The following is a 22,313-nucleotide window of genomic DNA, read 5'->3' on the forward strand; positions in this document are numbered from 1 at the left end:
AGAACTTTAGTGCAGTCTACAACTTCCTAATGAGGGGAAGAGGAGGAGCAGACACTGATCTCTGTGGTGCCCAGTGACTGGACTTGGATAAATGCTGTGAAGTTGTCTCATGGAAGGTTCAAAATGGATGCTAGAAAAAGGTTCTTCACCTAGAGGGCACTGGAACTTCCCCAGGGAAGTGGTCACAGCACCAAGCTTGACAGGTTCAAGAAGTGTTTGGACAATGCTCTCAGGCACATAGTGTAACTCTTGGGACGGTGCTGTGCACGCCCAGGAGCTGGACTTGATGATGGCCTTATGGGTTCTTTCCAGCTCAGGATATTCTGTGATTCTCTGGAATCTGATACCATGGGAAAAGTTTATCTTTCTCCTGTCTTTGGGTCACACCATCCATTTCTACTTTAATTTTATTATATATAATATTCTGAGGCCACTTAACATTGTCAGATACATGTCAATCAATATATGTCCCTTATCTAGGAGTTTTCAGTTGTCTGTGTATCATTCACTACACCTTCTGAGGATGTATGTGTAAATATTACATTATATATATATAGTAAATTTTTATGTATACATGTATTTCTTTACATGTATATATATACATATATCTTTTTTGGTGGTTATACATACGTGTATTTATATATATATGTATATATATTCATATATAGATAAAAGTTCTATGGGATTGCTCAAGCCAGCCTGTAATAATCCAAACCTGGATCTGATAATCTGTGTCAAATCAGGAAGAAAAAGAGGAGGCTAATAGGAAACATGCTGAAAATAAATATGGGCCCTGATGTGCAATATTACAAAGAGGAATAAACAGTTAAAGGCTGGAAGGACAAGTTAAAAATGTTGTCAGGAGACAAGGAGCTGCAAAAGGTAAATATTCCAAATTATAATCAATGGGAAACTGCTTGGCAATGTAAGATTTGCAGTTTTGCACTTGCTGTGGTTCTGAGCAGATGTCATCGAAGATTTTCTGATTTTTTTCTTCCTTAAACGGACAAGTTTAGAAAGTGCATAAATCAGTTCTTTTACAACAAAACCATTTTCTGTCAATAGTTGCTTTTCAGTTTCACCTTAATTAGGTAATATTTGTGACAGAAAGTTTTGAAATTGCCTATTAGGCCAACCGAGGAGTCATCTGTGCACAAAACTGGAATAAGAAAGGATGGGATATAGTGCTGTTTCATGCTTCCAGTTGGAAGGGAGTTTCATGCATCAGAAATGCAAAGGCTTAGAGCATATTCTGTTTTCTTTAGGTCTTAACTCATTAGGGATCTTGCATGGGAAAGAAAAAAAGATAAAAGATCTTGTGATGAGAAGTTCTATTTGGTTTGCTTATTCCTCTCCATTTCCTGTTCTTGCTCATTCATTACTCTTCCATGGTCAGGGCATCCAGTACTCCAGGTGAAAGTTTCCCTCTCTAGTCTGGCACTCATTTTCCTAGTGAATTTATTTAATCTTCTCTTAACCCTGGTCTTCTAAACAAAATGCACATCATCACATGAATTGGGCTTGCAAAATAGTTGTCTCAAAATAATATTTATCAAAGCCTCTCTGGAGAAATACTCATGCCTGTCCATTTACATGAAGATTTTACAGTGGCTTGTCCTGTCGTGTTCCCTGTGCTTCTTTTCAATACAACCTTAAATATTTAATCAGGTCTTAAAACACAGGATTCTATCCATTTACTTGGAGTGAGGGAGTTTCCCCTTCCCATCAATTTATAGCTTTCACTCTCAGTTACACAGCAGATCTACTTTTTGAATGATCCTGGATTTTCAAAAAACCACTTATTTTTAAGCAAAAAAAAAAAAGCCAAAATGTCAAACACAAAGTGTTTCTCCACATTATTTTAGATTCCTTGGTCACCTTCAAGAGCTAGCTAATGACAGCATGCTGCAGACAGCTGGCCTCCTAAATTACACCATCGACTTCCTGTCTGTTCATTTGGGTTTCATTCTTGGACACAACCCTCGAAGTGAGTAATTGCCTACAATAAGAAAAAAGAGTTTGGCTATGTGAGACAGAGGAACTTTAAGTTCTTTTAAGAAGAGACCAGTTAATCTCAGCAATCTGTTCACAGGGTTAAGAAAGATATCACTGGAAGGAGAAAGTTATTTTCTAGAGTTTTTTTCTTTTTTTTCCTTCCCCCCAAGTTGCAAATAGGTTTTTGGGTTTTTTTTCCAGGGAACAAAATCTTGTACATGCAGTCATAAGCCTACTCATATCAGCAGCGGTTTGGGAGGGTCTAGCACAGGCGGTATTGTGTGCTGCCTCTAGCTATCCCCATGTGTGGTTTAGTGAAGTTCTATCAAAGGCCAGCACTGCAAATGTCAGTAGACTTGTGATTTTCACCCACAGGCCAGGCTGTTTTTGTCACAAGCAGTGTGTCATTGGCTTCAAAGGTGGACTTTGAGTGCCCTACAAGTAAGGGGGAGCAAATGCCTCTTTGGGAGTAAACATAATCAAAATAAAATCTCTGGCACACGAGGATGTGATCAATAGGGAAGTGCCAATTTCTCCACCGAAATTCCCTGCTGTGTTGGTGTCTTCAGAGGCACATTAATGATGTCTACACATATGATAAATGTTTCCCAAAGCACTGAATATTCTCTCTAGCCATTATTGCATTTGATGATGTTGGAAGTCCAGGTCATTTCTGAAATTGCTTTTTCCACCTGCTCCTTGTGAAGGAATCTGCTCTGTGTGGTGTGTGGGGGTCGTTCCTCCCTTCCCAAATTTCCAGTCTTGGCCGCAGGCTCTCCACCCCAGGAATGTCACTCTTGTCTACAGCAGACCAACAACCATGTGATGGTATTTTGGGCAGATGGTTTTTGGTTTCTGTAGGCATTGGAGGAGTTGTATCCTTGTGCATTTCCGCTTGTTGGGCACACTTGGCTCCTCTGACTTCCTCCTGCTCCTGCAGCGGACAAGCTGTCACCATGCTGCTGTCAGGAGATGCTCTCCACTTTACCTCCATGGGGTCATGTTCCCTATGAACTTCTGAAATGTTTCCCTTTTCCCTTTCCTACATCTTAAAATGTAGGTGAGCATCTGAAGTAAATTTAGAGACTTCTCATCTAGTTTTTCTGCCCTTTTTTCTTTTGGCTGAAAGTCACTGCAGCAGTAATAAATCTGAGATCACAGAAAGATAGTGCTGAAAAGAATTAATCATGATATGGCTTAAGCTTTCATGCCTGTTTCTATGGGCCACCTCAGTGATATTTGGGGAATATTAAGGATAGACCACCAATTTTTACTACTGTAAGGAAGGAAAAAAACAAAGAAACAAAACCAATTCTGTGATGACTCAAAAAATAAATGATGGAGATCTGTTCATTTTAGAAATAGTATTAATATTCCTGGAATGATTGTAAATAGCTTGAAATAAGGTAGCATACACAGCAGCAATTTTTCAATAATTGTATCTCCTATTTTATTTAGATTTATACAATATTAACTGTAAAAAGCCCAATAATGGCAAGAATTGTGGAAAAATATTTTTCATTAGGAAACTATTTACTGGAAATTTAATTTGTTGCTGAGCTGTGTGAACGTGCTGACCATTCAGTGTAAAACAAAGCAAATAGTCAGGTTGTGAAAAGTTGTTTCCTCTCTCTGCGACTTCCCGTATGTTGCCATAGCTGGATTTTTGGATTGGTTTCTGTGGTCTGCAGCTATGCACAGCAGAAGAAATTGCAGGCATCTTTTAAGCTGAGAGAGTATTTTTAGATGTTCTGTGGTCTGTGTATCAATTATGTTATAACATAGAGTTAGCAAGGAATGTATGAAATATATTTTGTGCCTTTTGAGAATATTTTAGGAACATGCATTCTGACACATCGAATATAATTTATAGAGATGTAAATTACATCATTATAAAATTATATATTGAGTAAACACCACCATAAAAAAAAATAAGCCAACAAAAAAACCTGTGAACAAAATTGAACCCTGCCCCGAGGTATCCACCCTTGAAAAGAGTGGAAGCTTTCACTAAATATCCTTTGCTTTCCTTTCAAAGAAAACTTTTGGAGGATTATACAACCTGGGATTTTTCTATAAATTATTTTTGTATCAGTGGCTATGTTAATGTCAGTTGCATTACTAGCTGACTGGTCCTCTAGCCTTAAAATATTCTTCAGACATGTACCAGTTTCCTTGGCTTGCCCTGTCTCTTGGCTTTCAAAAAATGGGATAAGAGAAGGACCTTGTTGGTATTTTTTCCACATTTTTTCCTTACAGAAAAAGATGAAATATTTTGGTAACATGAGGCACTACAATTCATTTTGATTAAAAAAAAAAAAAAAGGAAACAAAGCAGAATTAATATATGTTTCTTAATATGGAAAACTCAGGTGTTGATATTTTCCTTAATGTCATTGCAGTCAGTGGGTTGAGGAGGGAATTGCCAGATTTCCTTCTGTTTTACTGGTGACTAGATACATTGGTTGCATAAGGGTAGCTATAGTTTCATACTGGAAAGATTAAAAAAACCCAAACTTTCTCCCTACTCACAAAGAAAACTGAGAATGGAAAAACCTTCCCCAAATTTGCCTTGAAAGAGATGCCAGCATGGGAAGCATAGGTGAGCCTTGTGAGGACTGTGAGCTCTGTGTGAGCTCTGTGAGGACAGAGAATGCAGCTGCATATCTCAAAACTCTGTTAAAGAAAGAAGTCCCCATAGGATAAACCATCACAACAGGAACTTGCAACAAGCACAGATGGCAAAACAGGAAGGCTTGAATTCCAGTTCTAAAGAAGGGGAAGATTTGGAATTAGCGCACTGGACAAAATTTTGCTGTACAGACTGTATGAACTTAAAATAAGACCTATCAGGGCAAAAATTCACATGGTGGCAAACTGTGAGAAAGGAAGCAACTGGTTACATAGATGCCAGCCCAAGCTGTAGTAATGGCTGTTTCACCCCACGGATACCTGGGACTTGGCTGTATAAAAATGGTTCCTCCAGAAGAACTATTCCAGGACCCCCACCACCAAAGACTAAGGAAGGTGAAGAAGGACCAGTAAGGTGCTGTGGGAATACACAGGTGACGATAACTTTCTACCTAATCACTCTTTCTCACTCTCCTTTGCCCCTACTTTTCTCATGTTTCTTTCTGTTTCTCTGCTTTACATTTACTGTTATACAAAAATCCATATTATTGACTTCTGTATGTGGTCTTGTTTGCAACTTTATGCAGGCAGAGACATCTCTTATATTGTAACAAACCCTACAAAATATCAGGAGGTGGTTTCCACAGTGATCTCTCCTGCAGGCTCAGTCCTGTTCTATTCAGGGCATTCAGTATTACATTTGGATACTTGATGGGCAACAGAAGTCCAGTGTCCTGATTTAGGGCAAAATTTGGGAGGAACCTTCTGAATGGGTTCCCTCTAGGTAAGAGATTCAAACAGTCACTCCCCCAACTAGTTTGGGGAAAAATATTTCCTAGGAGAGAAGTGGAGAAAACCTTTTTATTTAACAGACAAAGCACTCCTCAGCACAAAAATGAACAATACTAAACAACAAAACCTCTCACCGCTCTGAAGACATGACACATTCAGAAGTGTCCCTGTGGGTTGCAGCCCGGCTCACTCAGTCTGTTCTCAGTCCCTCCAGCGCTGGGAAACGCCACGGCCCAGGCCAGGCCTGGTGGGACACAGGTGTGAGCTCCCGGTGCTCTTCTGGGTTTTCAGTCCAGAGCAGGTTCAAACAATTCCAAGGAAAAGGGATAAAAGCCCAAAACCACAGTCCAGGGAACTTCTTTACCTCAGTTAGTCAGAAAAACTAACCAAAAGCCAAAGGAGAGCTCTCTCCTGCTGTCCACTGCAAACAACACAGTCTGTGAGAGGATGCAGGCGAGCAGGTGCAGTCTCTGATAACAAACTCTGCACCTCTTCTCTCCTTCTTCACTCCTGAAACCAGTCTTAAAGCTGCAGAACTCAATATTCAACACCAACAGAACAGATGATTTGGGCATGCAAGCATCATAAAGTCACTCCAAGATATTCCACCCCTTATCCCCATAACATCAGCTTACTACTGTATCTAATATATATTCTAATTTTATAAACACATACATCATATATATATATATATATATATATATATATATATATATATATATACACATACATCATATATATATATACGGGGTACAGCTGTATACAGACAATGACAGTGACATCCAATAGTAATATTTACATATGGTTCTCACCCAACAATCAGATCTCCCTAAGGTACACATTGTGTTATTCCATCTTCCTGCATTATCCACCATGTGCAACCTGGTCCCTGAGCAAAGACAATCCCATGAATGGGTTTGTCTGTATTCGAGGCAGAATTGATCCAAACTGTCTTCCCTAATAAACCTTTGACATGCACCACTGGGACTTTGTCTCCATCTACTATATGCAGGGCTCAGACTGGGCAGGGCCAGCTCAGCTGATGGAGCCTCGGGTGTTAACTAACTAAGTGGCCTTTGCTAAATGCTGCTCCCAATTCTTGAAAGATCCTCCTCCCCATTCTTTCAAGGTGATTTTTAACAGTCCATTTCCCTGCAAATGGTGCATGGTAATATCCATTCAATGCCATGTTCTCTAGCCCAGGTGTTTATAAGGCTGTTCTTGAAATGAGTCCTGTTGTCTGACTCAGGTCTCTCAGGGGTACCATGCTTCCAAAGAACTTGCTTTTCCAGGCCCAAGATGGTGTTCCAAGCAGTGGCATGAGGCACAGGGTAGGTCTCCAATCCCAAGACACCAAGCTATGGACTCAACCTTTTTAAATGGTGGTAAATCAGCCATGTTGCTTTTTTTTTTCTCAAAAATAGAATAATAAATATAATTTTGAGTTTATTATAATGATTTAATTTTGAAACCAGTCTGAAAAAGTCACCAAGTTGGTGTTTTTCCCCTTTTAAATAAATATGACAGCCAGTGAGGTTCCCAGGGAGGAGACCGTCTTTGCCCATCACCTTTTTGTGTGATTTTCACCAGGAGGCCATGGTGATACACCCAGAAGGACTTCTTGGCTTTCTGAGGCTTGGTCATCCATTTTTGGCCAGAACTGTAGTGGGGAGGCTCACTGGTGTTGTAAAACATCATTTCTACCTATAGAAACCATGACCAATTTTATGCCTGTGCTTGCAGATTTAGTGCCTGACTGTACAGGTGCCTATTTGCAGAGACCATTTACCCTTTCACTACACTTATGCAAACTCTGGCCAGATACTCATTTTGCAGTCACCACTCAGACAATGAAGGTCTAGTGAAAAGGAACATCTCTGAACTGAAAATTTTCCATCCAGATCTCAAGAGTTTTCTAGCAGTGACTGCTTCTGGTTGGAAACAACTATTCTTAGATACTTTTAAAATTTCTGCTTTCAAAATGAGCCGTAATATTTCACCTACTAAAGCAAAACCAAAAAAAGCCCATAAAAATGTAGTTATTCTGTCACACCTCACGAAAAGGTAGCTACTCTGTCAAACCTCACTGAGTTTCCAAAATGTTACTTCTTCTAACCAGAACAACTGACCTATCTCTTTTTATAACCACTGGAGAAGCTGAAAATATCTACTAAAAGGTGACTTTTTGATCCTAAAATATTGCATCTCCCCTATTAAGACCACAGCTAAAAGTAGTCAGGTCTGCCCTGAAGGCAGAGCTCGGTTAAACTTTGCCAGACTCTTGTGCTGCTGCCAAGCAATCCTGGCACAGTCCTGTTGTCTTGGTTTGAAAGACAGGTATGATCTAAGGAAAGGCAGGAGCCCCTTTTCTGCAATGCAGAGTGCAACCTCCCTCCCTTTTAATTATTTTAGGTCCAATTCAGACGCGTTCAGGCAGGAGATATGGGGATAGGAATAACAGTTCTTTACTGGTATCTAACAAGGCAGAAAACAACAACAGGTATAAAAATTGACAACAGAACAGAACAGTCTAGCTCTGCTCCAGTCCCTTCTGGCCGCAGGCCGTCTCCCTGTGCTGTTACCGGTGCTGTGGGGACAGGGCAGGTCCCGCGCAGTTGAAGAGGGCTGGAGTGATGCCGGCTGCGGCCCAGGGGAGAGAGGGGATGGGGAAAGTTACTCCCCCCTCACGGTGTCGGTCGTGGTGCTCAGCAGAGTGTCTGGAGGTAGTAGGGTGAGATGGGAGAGCAGCAGAGCGATGTCCAAAGGCAGGGAGCGTGGATCTCAGTGCTGGGATGGCAGGGGAAGATGCCAGAGCAGAGCCCAGGTTGTCTTCCCACTCCAACGAGCCAAGTGAGAGAGAGAGCCCCGCTCCAGACCCCCCATCCCACCTTTCCTTTTCCGGTTCCCCCCCCTCCCCCTCCAGCCACCCCCCTACGAGAGAATATTATCTGTCTTTTTAAGGTGTAGCCACAATTACTTAGCATAACAATGGGAGAAAATTCCACTGAAAGAAAAGGGCATAATTCAACCTCCAACACCTGTGTTCTGGACTGAACCTACAGGGAACTCTGTACAGCTAGGAACTGTTTGGGGATTCAGCTCTATAAATCCTGAGACCAAAACTAAATTGAAAAAATGTTTTGCAAGAATATATTTAATTCTGTGAGGACTCAGACACTGTAATAAAATCATGCCACAGAGGTCACATACAAATCACAGGAAGCTGTCTGGTCTTCTCTTTGTCCTCCTATGTAAAAAAAACAGTGATGTCCTCTGCTTGCATATCACAAGACTAGATTTCTCTGATTAATATAATGAAGCTGCATAACATTTCTCACTGGCTTCTGTACAGGGCCACTCTTCAATTAAAATTGTGTAATTTGATGGATTATTCCATTACAAAAATTACAATAAATTCAAATGACTTATTTTCAAATGAAACTGATAGCATTTTAAACTGTGAGACACATTTCCTTCTATTTTAGCATAGAGAAGCATTAATACATATTTTGTTTTCCAGTGGCCTAGAAGTAATTGCTAAAGGATCAGTAGCAAGGGAATAAAAATGTAGAGCAAATAGTAAGTAGATTCCTACTTACTATTACCTCACTTGGCCTTCAGATTCAGCTGGTGCTGTGCAGAAGACATGGCAGAAATACACACAAGCATCAGATGAACTTACCTAAAAGTAGCTCATGCAATCAAGGAGGACTGTAGGGCACTGAATAGAGTGCAGAAAGCCCAGCATTAAGCAGACCTGACCTCAGAGACAGTGAAATTTACATTTACATGCTTAAATCCTAGTTCTTGACTAATTTAATTTTTCATGTTTTGTATTCACTCTCTTTAAGGATGCTCCAGAATGAAGAAAAAGAAGAGTAAGGAGTCTGGCCTGCAGGATTTAAGCAGACAAGATACGCAGCTGCTGGAAAGAGAGCATTAGCCCAGACAGCTTGCAGAGAGGACAAAGCTCTCTCGAGACACTTCAGAGCTTCTTCGAGTGCCTAAAGGGGCTACAGGAGAACAATTCTTGTTCAGGTGGTAAGACACTAGCATAGATTGTCCTGAGAAACTGTGGTTGCCCCATCCCTAGAAATGTTCAGGGCCAGTCTGGATGGGGCTTTGAGGGACCTGATGAAGTGGAAGATGTCCCTACTGTCCATGGAAGTAGGGTTGGAATTAGATAACCTTTCAGGTTAATTTCCAAACCAAATAATTTTATTATTCTATATGCATCTCTCCTACAAACCTGACCTTCATCACAGGACATTTTCAAATAGATTTAGCTATTTACACTTGGATCTTTCCAGTAATCTACCTCTAGTGGAGTATCATACATGCCACAGTAATAGGGACACTTATCTCCAAACTAGCTTGGTAAGTTTGAGTTTGCTTCCTTGCAAATGTTATCACTAGTTATTATTGCTTCTGCTAATTCTCAGCTAACCTGGCATTATTTCTGTATGTGGCATCAGCTTTTCTTCTTTACAGCAGAAATCTGGGCCTTGTTATGAGGCCAAGAGCAGAGAAATTTGGCTCACACTTTCCTCTTCTTTCTTTTCATCTTCATGGTTTTTAGGACTGAACTGAGTAGCTGGAGAAAATGAAAATAAATATAGGAATTTGGGAGCTTAGAGGATTTGTCCCTCTCTGGATGACTTGATCAACATATATTCTTTTGGTGGAAACTTAAAATGGTGAAAATTGAATGGTGCCCCTAAGTGAAAATTCAAGGTTTAGATGATCCAGGGTTTGGTCTTCCTTCTATCTTTACCAGTCAAACTGAAGAGTTGTTCTCTCTCTGCCTCTATATTTTTGGTATACATTTCCATCAACATCATATTGCAGGTATTGGTGGAAACGTATTGACTTTGGTAGCCTTTAAAATCCATCTTCAGAAGAAGCATTTCTGAACACAAAAGCTTAAGCACAAAGGAAAATTTGTGACTTTGAGCAAGCAGGAGATAACAAGAGAGTTGCAATGCACTGAGTGTGATGGTTTATTTAGCTGTTTAATATCATAGTTGGATTAATTGATCTCTAGTTAGATACATCACAGACAAAATGACAAGTATGCAACAACGTTGAAAAAGATAAATATAATTTATTATCATGAAGATCTATGTGAGAGATTTGTGTAAGTTTCACAAATATTCACTTATCAGGACGCTAGATACAATCACTGTCATAAAGTGCTTAGCTGGGACATGAACAATATCTCGTGTTGAGACAGAATGGGTACAGCTGTCTTGGGTGTGCTTTCTTGAGTCTACATATGGAACAATTTTTCTATCTATTCCATGTGACACATTAGCTATGCTGAATTAAAATACTATTACAATCTTAAAAGTATTGAAATGTTGAGAGGGAGCACTGCTTCTACCTTGATTATTATTTTGGTCATTAAGAGATAAAGATCAGTAACTGAAGTTAAACAGTATATTTGTGAGAAGACCATAGATTTATTTGCCACCATATATATCTAACATTCAAATCCTTTCTGAAGTTTGGGTTTCTGAGTATTAGCAGCATCAACAGAGACCTCAGTGTGAGGAGCTCCTCCCAGTGTGGTAAGCAGCTAGATTATACAGTTCCGCCTCAAGCAATGTTAGCTGCTAAGACATCCTCCATGGAAATTGCAGGGTTCCAGGTATGACATCAGGTAAGGTGGCAGCAGTGGTACTGTCTCCATGCCCAGCTGTGATTCCCCAGCTTGTGGTGGCACAGGGTGAGACTTCTCAGTGCACAGTACACTCCACAGCCGGGCACAAGAGCTCAGACACATCTTGGAGCAGATTTCCCAGCCAACACAGCTGCTCCAGTCTGCCCACAGCCAGCAGAGACTCTCCACTGTTGTTCTGGTGGTGTTGTGTTCTGTGCAGCTCTCACGTCTCTCGTATCTCAAGCCAGGGAGTTAAATGTAGCAACAAAGTGGACAAGCATTTCCCTTCCTCCAACAGGCCTAATATTTAGAGTACTGGGCCTTGTCTTTCCTGCTGCATTCAATGGCACAATACTTGTAGTGTGTCCTTTGCAGCTCTGTCCTCATTATTCAACATATCCCAGTTGAGCCCACTCATGCAGGTTGATTTCAAGTCTGGACCAAATATTGAATCACATGTTGAAATCACAGTCAGTTTCTTGGCTTCTGGTCTGGAAATTATAGGATGAGGCACTTTCCTCTCCAAAAATGTCAGAACAAATGAGCAGACTGTGTGTTGCATGTTGCTTATCATGTACTGCATGCATGCCTGGGAGCTCTACTTGTGTGGCTTTGGAAGCAAAGACGGAAAAAAATCAGTGGAAAAAGGCAAGATTACTGCTTCCCTGACTGAAAGGTAAAAAAAACCCCACTTCCACCAGTGCCAAAACCATCTGGATATATTGAGAAAATATAAAGAAAACGGTAATGGCTCTTCTCTGTGGTTGGCACCAGAAAGATGTGCAATAAAAAGGGTTGCATTATTCTAACATGACTTGGTTTGGAAGTACTTAATCTGATAAGAACTTTTCTTAACACAAGACAGCAGCTGCTAACAGCAGAGCCATCTCTTGAGAAGCTTCTACATGAAAATTAAAATTGCATATCACACAGACTTACATCAATAAGACAGAGAGAAGACAGAAACAGACAGAAAACAGAAAACTATTTGTAAATAGTCTGATGTTGCTGAGATAATTTATCATTTTTAGGGATCTCACTATCTCCTATTTAGAACAAATAAAAAAGAAAAAAGGGGAATAAGCGAAACAAGCAGACAGAGAAAGAAAAAAAGAACTTGTCAGACTAAGTGCACAATTAAGAGCTCTGATACTGCAGATGATAGGCATGAAAGAAGTTACCAAAAGTGTAATTTTGTAAAAATTAAAAGCTTGCTTTTAATTTGTGGGAAATGCCAAAAAACCTACTTAACATGTTAAACCACCCCTGTACACAAAACAAACAAGCTAACAAACAAACAAACCTCCAAAAAACAAATCCCTTCCCTCCAAAAAGAACAAAAAAACAACCAAACAAAAAACAACAACCAAAGATTGAATGCATCACATCCTTTTCTAAGGGTTTGAATTACCAGTAAAGTAAGAAGAGTTTACAGGTACTGAGGAATTGTGTCCAGGAAAAATGGGTTCTACCAATTACCTTAAAAACTTTTGTGAAACTCAGTTGAATATGAACTGAATGAATGGTTAAAAATACACTGTGGAATATTTTGAGGCTTTTCTAAACAATGGAAAAAATAATAGGTTTTTTGTAATGAGGTTAATGATATGCCTTCATGACCATGAGTGCTTTACAAGGGTGGGAGTGCCTCCAGTTGGAGGAGATGTTAAAGATGTCTAGGAGAATAGAGAATATTTCAATGATATAGAAGGCATTGATGAAAAATCATCAAATGAATCATGAGAAAAATTTCCTTTCACCTGTGTTAGGAATTAAAAGGGAACCATTCTTACTACCTACTGGGGGGCATTTTTTAAGAAATAGATTCCACATATTCTTCACTGCTTGGTGTCTCATCAAAATTATGATTTGTGTCTCTGACGGAAAAGAGCTCACATTCCTTAAATTGTTTTTCAAGATACAGTTTGTCAAATATCTTGCTGCTGAGGTGGGTACCAAAAAAATCCCATCCCATTTCTGTGGTTAGAAATGGGGATCCTGAGCTTTGGCTTCTCTAGGGCTCTTTATTGCTTCCCACCTACCCCACTCCAGTCATGCCATCCAGGCTGGTTTATCTGGATTATTGCCATTGAGCCCTTCTTTAAGGCTGGTAAAGGTGGATAATGCAAATATGGTGATTTGAAGACTTTCCCAAAGCAGAGCAGTCAGCTTTTACACAGGCTGTCTCAGACAGTTTTCATGGCTGGTTCAGGGTGAATGAAATTTGGTGGTGCCCAGAACTGTCTTTGTCACTGTGCTGACTCTGGAAGCAGTGTCAGCTGCCTGTATTTGATTTAATTAAAATTAGAGGACCATATGTGGAACCAATCCATCAATTCTGTGGCCTGATACATTGACTGGCTGTTGGGGGTTGAATGCTTCGCTTTTGTTTCTGTGGAATTTCTCCCATTGTTATGCTAAGTAATTGTGGCTACACCTTAAAACGACAGATAATGTTCTCTCGTAGGGGGGTGGCTGGAGGGGGAGCGGGGGGGAACCGGAAAAGGAAAGGTGGGATGGGGGGTCTGGAGCGGGGCTCTCTCTCGCTTGGCTCCTGGAGTGGGAAGACAACCTGGGCTCTGCTCTGGCATCTTCCCCTGCCATCCCAGCACTGAGATCCACGCTCCCTGCCTTTGGACATCGCTCTGCTGCTCTCCTAGCTCACCCTACTACCTCCGGACACTCTGCTGAGCACCACGACCGACACCGTGAGGGGGGAGTAACTTTCCCCATCCCCTCTCTCCCCTGGGCCGCGGCCGCCATCACCCAGCCCTCTTCAACTGCGCGGGACCTGCCCTGCCCCCACAGCACCGGTAACAGCACAGGGAGACGGCCTGCGGCCAGAAGGGACTGGAGCGGAGCTAGACTGTTTCTGTCGCCAATTTTTATAGCTGTTGTTGTTTTTCTGCTTTGTTAGATACCAGTAAAGAACTGTTATTCCTATCCCCATATCTCCTGCCTGAAGGTGTCTGAATTGGACCTAAAATAATTAAAAGGGAGGGAGGTTGCACTCTGCATCGCAGAAAAGGGGCTCTTGCCTTTCCTTAGACCATACCTGTCTTTCAAACCAAGACAACTTTTGGCGCCCAACGTGGGGCATTGCCTGAGGGCATTGAGAGAGGGGTAGAAAAGGGGAACAAGGGATCCAAAAGCTGAGAGAAGTGGCAGTACTGGAGGTGCTCTTTGGGAGGGATGGACAGCATGACAATGACCCTGACAAGGTCAGGTGCACAGGGCAGATGTTGTGGAATCTGGCAAACCTGGGCCCATCTCAATATACCCCCTTTATTGCAATGATTGATGCTGATACCAACCAAGTGACAGTGGGTTCTGTTGCCAACAGGCTCAGGAATTATCAGAGTATGATGGCTGGCCCAGTGCAGGCTCATGTCTCTGCTGTGGCTAAGGACCTCAGAGAGGAGTTTAAGGAGGAGATGAAGGAGATAAGGGAAGAGGTGAGGAAGATCAGTGCAGCACCAGTGAGAGTCATGGACCCCAAAAGTAGAGCCCAACGCCCCCCAGCTAGGGAGAGAGGGTACACCCCATGTGCTGACCTGTGGTTTTTTCTATGTGACCACGGGGAAGACATGAGAAGGTGGGATGGGAAACCCACTTCTGTCCTGGCAGCACGGGTGCGCAAACTCAGGGAGGGGAACACCAACAGAGGGAACTCCACTAAAGTGAAGGTAGTCTCAGTCAATTGCCACCTCGACAGTGCACCGCTGGCAGTACCAGATGAATCGAGATGCCGTGATCCTCATCCACAATATGATCCGTGAGCTGGAGAGCCAAGGGGTGGTCAGCAAAACCCACTCACCCTTCAACAGCCCCATCTGGCCTGTGCGTAAATCGGAAGGAGAATGGAGATTGACTGTGGACTATCGTGCATTGAATGAGGTGACTCCACCACTGAGCGCTGCCGTGCCGGACATGCTGGAACTGCAGTACGAGCTGGAGTCCAAGGCAGCAAAGTGGTATGCCACCATCGCCAATGCATTTTTCTCCATGCCTCTGGCAGTAGAGTGCAGGCCTCAGTTCGCTTTCACACGGAGGGGTGTGCAGTACACATGGAACCGACTGCCCCAGGGGTGGAAACACATTCTCACCATCTGTCATGGACTGATCCAGGCTACACTGGAGAAGGGTGGAGCTCCAGAATATCTGCAGTACATTGATGACATCATTGTGTGGGGGGACATGGCAATGGAGGCATTTCAAAAAGGAGAAAAGATTATTCAAATTCTGCTGGGAGCTGGCTTTGCCATTAAAAAGAACAAAGTCAAAGGGCCTGCCTGAGAGATCCAGTTCCTGGGAGTAAAGTGACAAGAGGGATGGCGCCAGATTCCCAGTGAGGTCATCAAGAAGATTACTGCAATGTCTCCACCAACCAGCAAGAAAGAAACACAAGCTTTCCTAGATGCCATAGGCTTTTGGAGAATGCACATTCCTGAGTACAGCCAGATTGTGAGCCCTCTTTACCTGGTCACCCGCAAGAAGAACGATTTCCACTGGGGCCCTGAGCAGCAGCAAGCCTTCACCCAGATCAAGCAAGAGATTGCTCATGCAGTAGCCCTTGGCCCAGTCAAGACGGGACCAGATGTGAAGAACGTGCTCTACTCTGCAGCCGGGAACCATGGTCTGTCCTGGAGCCTTTGGCAGAAGGTGCCTGGTGAGACTCAAGGCCGACCACTGGGATTCTGGAGCCGAAGTTACAGAGGGTCCGAGGCCAACTACACTCCAACAGAGAAGGAGATCTTGGCCGCCTATGAAGGAGTTCAAGCTGCCTCAGAGGTGGTTGGCACGGAAAAACAACTCCTCCTGGCACCCCGACTGCCAGTGCTGGGGTGGATGTTTAAAGGAAAGGTTCCCTCAACCCACCATGCCACTGACGCCACATGGAGCAAGTGGATTGCCCTCATCACACAATGCGCCCGTATTGGAAACCCGAATCGCCCTGGGATTTTGGAGATAATTACCAACTGGCTGGAAGGTGAAAACTTTGGTCTTGCTGACGAAGAGGAACAGGAACAAGCGACCCGGGCCAAAGAAGCTCCACCATATAACCAACTGTCAGCAGATGAAACACGCTATGCTCTTTTCACTGATGGTTCCTGCCGCATTGCAGGGATGAACTGGAAGTGGAAAGCAGCCGTATGGAACCCCACACAACAGGTTGCACAAGCTACCAAAGGAGAAGGTGGATCAAGTCAACTTGCTGAACTCAAAGCTGTTCAGATGGCCCTGGACATTGCTGAAAGAGAGAAGTGGCCAGAGCTCTACCTTTACACTGACTCATGGATGGTAGCCAATGCTCTGTGGGGATGGCTGGAAAGGTGGAAAAAGGCTGGCTGGCAACGTAGGGGAAAACCAATCTGGGCTGCCAATGAGTGGAAAGACATTGCCACTCGAGTAGAGAAACTGCCTGTAAAAGTCCATCACATAGATGCCCATGTCCCCAAGAGTCAGGCTAATGAGGAGCACTGACACAATGAGCAGGTAGATCAGGGGGCACAGATAGAGGTGTCAAAGATAGATTTAGATTGGGAGCACAAGGGAGAGTTGTTCCTGGCTCGATGGGCCCATGATGCCTCAGGCCACCAGGGTAGAGATGCCACATATAAGTGGGCATGAGGGGTAAATCTAACCATGGACAGTATTTCTCAAGTTATCCATGACTGTGAGACATGCGCTGCCATCAAGCAAGCCAAGCGGGTGAAGCCCCTCTGGTATGGGGGATGATGGTCCAAATATAAGTATGGAGAGGCCTGGCAGATTGACTACATCACACTGCCTCAAACCCGCCAGGGCAAGCGCTATGTACTGACCATGGTGGAAGCCACCACTGGATGGTTGGAGACCTACCCTGTGCCTCATGCCACTGCTCGGAACACCATCCTGGGCCTGGAAAAACAAGTTCTTTGGAGGCATGGTACCCCTGAGAGAATTGAGTCAGACAGTGGGACTCATTTCAAGAACAGCCTTATAAACACCTGGGCTAGAGAACACGGCATTGAGCGGGTGTACCATATCCCCTACCATGCACCCACTGCAGGGAAAGTTGAACGGTGCAATGGCCTGCTTAAAACCACCTTGAAGGCACTGGGTGGGGGAACTTTCAAGAACTGGGAGATTCATCTACCAAAGGCCACCTGGTTAGTGAACACCCGAGGTTCCACTAACTGAGCCAGCCCTGCCCAATCTGAGCCCTTGGGAATACCAGATGGAGATAAGGTTCCAGTGGTACAAACGAGAGGTATGCTAGGAAAAACTGTTTGGGTGAATCCTGCCTCCAGCAAAGACAATCCCATCCGGGGTGTTGTATTCGCTCAGGGACCAGGTTACACCTATTGGGTGATGCAAAAGAATGGAGAGACCCGATGCATACCCCAAGGAGAACTTGTTTTAGGGTGAAATGCCTAGGGTACTGTGCCTGTATCTGTAACTGCATGTATGTATATAATGTAACAGGTTTAATTTGATATAGCATATTAGTATGGAAATATTCAGGGGTGGATAATGTTTGGGGTTGAATTGTTCCCTTTTCTTTCTGTGGAATTTTTCCCATTTTTATGCTAAGTATTTGTGGCTACACCTTAATAGCAATAGTTTTCTCTTGCAGGAGGGTGGGGGATAGGGGGACGTCGGAAAGGAAAAGGTGGGACAGGGGCCTGGGCGTCTCTCTTCCTATTGCTTGGTTCATGGAGTGAGAGGAGGACAGCCCGTGCTCTGATCTAGCATCTTCCCCACCATCCCAGCACTGAGAGCCACATTCCCTGTCTCCGAACACCGCTCTGCTGCCTTCTCACCTCATTCTTCTGCCTCTGGACACTGTGCCGAGCACCATGACCAACCATGAAGGGGGAGTTGCTACTCCATCCCTCTCACCCCTGGGCCGCTGCCACCATCACTCCAGCCCTCTTTGACTGCGCGGGACCTGCCCTGCCCACAGCACCGGTAACTGAGTGCAGGGGGAGGGAGCCTGTGGCCAGAAAGGGACTGGAACTGAGCTCTACTGTTCTGTTTTCTTGTCAATTTTTATAGCTGTCGTTGTTTCCGCTGTTTTGCCTTGTTAGAAAGAACTGTTATTCCTATCCCCATATCTTCTGCCTGAAAGCCTCTGATTTCAAACTATAATAATTAGAAGGGAGGGGGTTGCACTCTGCATCTCAGGAAAGGGGTTCTCGCCTTTCCTTAGCAAATACTTGTCTTTCAAACCGAGACAGGTGACTAATTAATTTCCAGGCTCCTCTGATCTCATGGCTGTCATTTAAACTTTAGGGTGCTGCTGTCACCAACAATCAGATCAGACAATCATCCATGGCACCACTCAGTTAGCTCTGGTCTTATCCTCAGCAGAGGGGAGGAAAAGAAACGACTGAGAGACAGAGGCATCTGAGGGCCACTGAAGTATTTCTTTGCTATATAGGGACCCTTAGCTGTCCCATCAGCTCTCGTTAAGACAGTCACTCTGCATGTGGTATGCTTGGTAGGCATGCGTTAAGGCTCTGCTCTTGCTTAAAATGAGAATTGCAGTTGCAAAAGGGTAAGGAAAGTGGGGGGTGGCTGCTGCACTCTCCCGACCTAAGAAGCCATGAGGACATGGGTCTCCTTGTTTTTGGCCTTTTCCTCTTATCAGTCCCTCAGAGCAGGCTCTGTGGCTAATATTTGCTCTTCTGTGTCTAAAATAACTGTAGGTTAAGTCTTGGGTGTTGCTCCAGATTTTTAGCATTTCCCATGGCTGAAATCTATAGCTCCAAATGAATCCTGACATATGCACACCCAGATGCATCCTTTGCTGGCATCACACCATGCCATTTTCTCAGCCCTCTCATTCTCAAAATCCTTTCTTGTGCTTCCAATAGCTCAAATACAAGTAGTGGACATTCAGGTCAGGTTTGGGCAAGGTAAATGAAGATGTTAGGGCATGGTATTAGGGTATGAAGTTCAATTGACTGTATTGGTAGGCTCATGCAGTTTTTATGATCTCACCCTAGATATCTACCTAGAAAGCCTTTGGAGGGGGTGGAAGCTGAGGCCAGAGAAGCATCCTAATCCATTTGTGGGATTTGGAAACCACAGCTTTAAGCCAGTTTATAGTGATTTGTACCCTTAATGTGGTGATGTGGTGATCCTTCTCTTCATTGTGTGGATAGGGCAAAGCACTTTTCATATGCTCTTATAGTTCAGTGGCAGCTCAGGTCACCTGGCAAGCACCATGATTAACAAAACACCAAGAAACTCAGAGGAATGTGATCCTCCTGACGGGGATGGGAAAGATGTGACATTCTCTTATTTTCTGGCTTTTTTTGCTTTTGGGGTTGATTTTTATTTAGAGCTGTGACATACCATAGCCTACATGGGGGGTGGCATGGCACAGGTGAGAAATAAGAGTGACCAATGGCTTTCCTTTTATTTGGAGGTGTGAAATATGCTGGGAGATGCTGCAAATCTTATTAAGGCTCTTATTATTGTACTACCTAATGACTGGTGCATATTTAAAATATTATTTCATTTTACAGAGACATTCAAATGCTTAAGAGCAGCTGATAGGTTTGGACATGCAGCTGGCAGTTAATTCCACTGTCTCCAAAAATCAGGTTACTTCAAAATTTTTTAGGGTTTGTACAGTTAAACCCTAGTGTTTTTTTAAAATATCAGCTATTTTTTACCAGTTAGGTATTGTGGTTCCTGCACTTCAAAACGATGATTTTTATTCCTCAGAAAAAGTACTAGCAATTAACTTAAAGTATATTTTTTTTCTGGTGAAAGGAACCCACATTAGATGTGACAGCCAGGTGGACAGAAAAACACATAAACTCAGGGCCAGAAAAAGATATAGTTAGAGGTCCAAGAGGAAGCAAAAATATGTAGTAGAGTTCACAGTGTTCATTGAGGCTGGAAAGTAGTATGTCAGAGCTGCACACACATGGCAGAGTCAAGGCACTGAGGATAAACACCACTGTGGTGTATTTCATTTGTCAGACGCTGCGATTGCAAGCTTGATCTCAATGTTATGAAAGAGTGTTATGGACGGATTGTTCCCCATATAAAATATAAATGTTTTCTTTTTCTTTTTTTTACAGATAAACAAAGCCATAGCTTAAGATGTGTTATTCCCAATTAAGACTTTTCATATACTACATGTCTAAGTTACCCTATGTGTAAAGGCTATGGTTGTGCATGAGGAATGACAGAGGAAGCCATCATGCTCACACATAGTAATATAGCATTATTTTATTTCTGCTGTAATGTCTTTTCTAAACATCACAAAATACAACCAGTGGTTAATGTGGTACACAAGACAGGGGAATAACAAAGAACTTCTTCCCTGAAAAAAACTAATTTTCTTTTTTCTCAGTGGCAATGCCATTCACCCAGAAGGGGGAGATCTCAGCCTGCATGCTGCAGCAGTCAGCACCTAGCCAGTATTTCAGCTACAGCTCAGAATTTATCTGACAGGGAGATTTCAACACAAACCATGTAATTTGGTGCTGGAGCACACTGGACTTCATCTGCTTGAAAAGATGCACACATATAGTCATCACACTTCATAATTTAATAAACTGCTAAAAAATTGCACATATTTCCATTTTATCAACTTAGGTCCGGCAACTAAACTCACAATGCTACAAAGACATTTGAATTTTTCACTAATATGTCATGAGCACTGCACCCATTGCAAATTAATGAGTCTCTGAATAGCACTATGCATTTGTCATTTGAATTTATGCTAATGAACTGAGATCTCCTGATGATGTTGAAAATCCACAGCAGCTGCTCAAACTATAGAATATACATGCATATTTCCTTCACGTTTTATTCATATTTCCTTGGATTTTTATGATCTCTCATTTGGACTGCAGTCCTGCAGCTGGTTATTGATAGGGTTGCTAATTCTCTTTGAGTTTACACTACAAGGCTTGACCCCCAACCCTGAGCAGAAGTAATGGACCAGTGTTGAGAGAATTACGTACATCGCACAGCAGCAACCTCAGACCAGTGGGTCAAAAGGAGTTCATTCAGGACCAATGGTATTTAAAAAGAACGTTGGCATGGTAAATGATAGCTGTTCCCCCCCCCCCACACACAATGAATTACACCACGTATAATTTATTTCAATAAGTCAGCAGAGGCTCATACAAGTGATATGTCATTGTAGATGGTATCTGTGCTTTACTGCACATAGAGAAGATTAAAGGCCTGTCATGCACCCTTCCCACCCAGAGGAGAAGATGCAATAGCCATCATATGGGAGTGACTGCAAAATGCTGGCCAAAGGCAAGACAGAAAGATTTCTATCTAGAGTCCAAGCGTGCCATTGTGTAATGAAGGACAGTGTCAGACTGAATCCATCTGGAGTCCTGACAAAGAAACAAAGAAAAGAACTACTAGGGAAACTAGTAATAAAGGTTTCAAAACATTTATCTGTGAGCTGTTGTGTATAGGAAATTTGAATATTCCAGAGTAGACTGAAGTCTTTACCAACTTTAGCTTTAAACGTTACAATTACAGTGTTGCTAATATATTCAGGAAACAATTATTTGAGCTGCCTAATAATTTTCCAATGACTCAGAAAAAAATCAAGCACAAAGAAATAAGCATCACTTATAAGAATCACTCCACCTTTCTTTTGTTCTCTTCCAGGCTTCACAGGAACAGTGAGACTTAACAGTTTAATTTTGAAACATCTGGGAGCAGTGATGCTGTACAATATAGCATGGCCTTTTGTTTGCATCAGGCTCTTTTAGAGGGAATAAAGCTGTGTCACATGAGAGAACTTGCCTGAATAATCTGATAAATGTCAAAATTAGACAGATGCATTCTGCTGTCTCGTAAATACGTCAGGAAAGGGTTTTAAAAAAATTAACCAGTTCATTTCTATTATCTCAGAGAAGCCCTAGAGCTGAACAATGGCACATACGAAGGGAAAAGAGAGCAGACTTACTCCACAGTCTCAAAGCAGCTCTGAGCTGAACTCTCAGGAGTGCTACTTAATATATATATATATCTGTGTGTGTGTATGTGTATTTATGTGTATGTGTATGTGTGTGTGTCTAACACTCTAGCATCATTTCTAGGGTTAAAGGCCTGCTTCACATAAATGTGTTTCAGTAAGAAGCAGCAAACAGCTATTTTCCTATAGCACTGCAGTTTTCCCATCAGGAAGGGTAAAGACATTTTCACTGTTCTCAAAAAACTTTGAAATGTAAACTTCTTCGATTGATGGCTCCTTC

The 22,313-nt window shown here is 42.7% G+C and overlaps 1 protein-coding gene across 5 annotated transcripts in view; it reads left to right on the top strand.

The window, feature by feature from the left end:
* The window catches only part of LOC148219765 (uncharacterized), a 29,416-nt gene extending 11,141 nt beyond the window's left edge, over positions 1-18,275 (top strand). For 2 of the 5 annotated variants that reach the window (XM_088157239.1, XM_088157242.1), the window contains 2 exons: positions 669-882; positions 9,269-18,275. In XM_088157239.1, the coding sequence (XP_088013365.1) occupies positions 15,454-16,563 (1,110 nt within the window). In that variant the 5' untranslated portion in view covers positions 669-882; positions 9,269-15,453 and the 3' untranslated portion in view covers positions 16,564-18,275. The other 3 variants (XM_088157238.1, XM_088157240.1, XM_088157241.1) reach the window with 2 other exon arrangements.
* The last annotated feature ends 4,038 nt before the right edge of the window (positions 18,276-22,313 follow it).

The sequence above is a fragment of the Sturnus vulgaris genome, chromosome Z (assembly GCF_052056855.1).
Source record: "Sturnus vulgaris isolate bStuVul1 chromosome Z, bStuVul1.hap1, whole genome shotgun sequence".
In the NCBI taxonomy this organism is placed as follows: Eukaryota; Metazoa; Chordata; class Aves; order Passeriformes; family Sturnidae; genus Sturnus; species Sturnus vulgaris.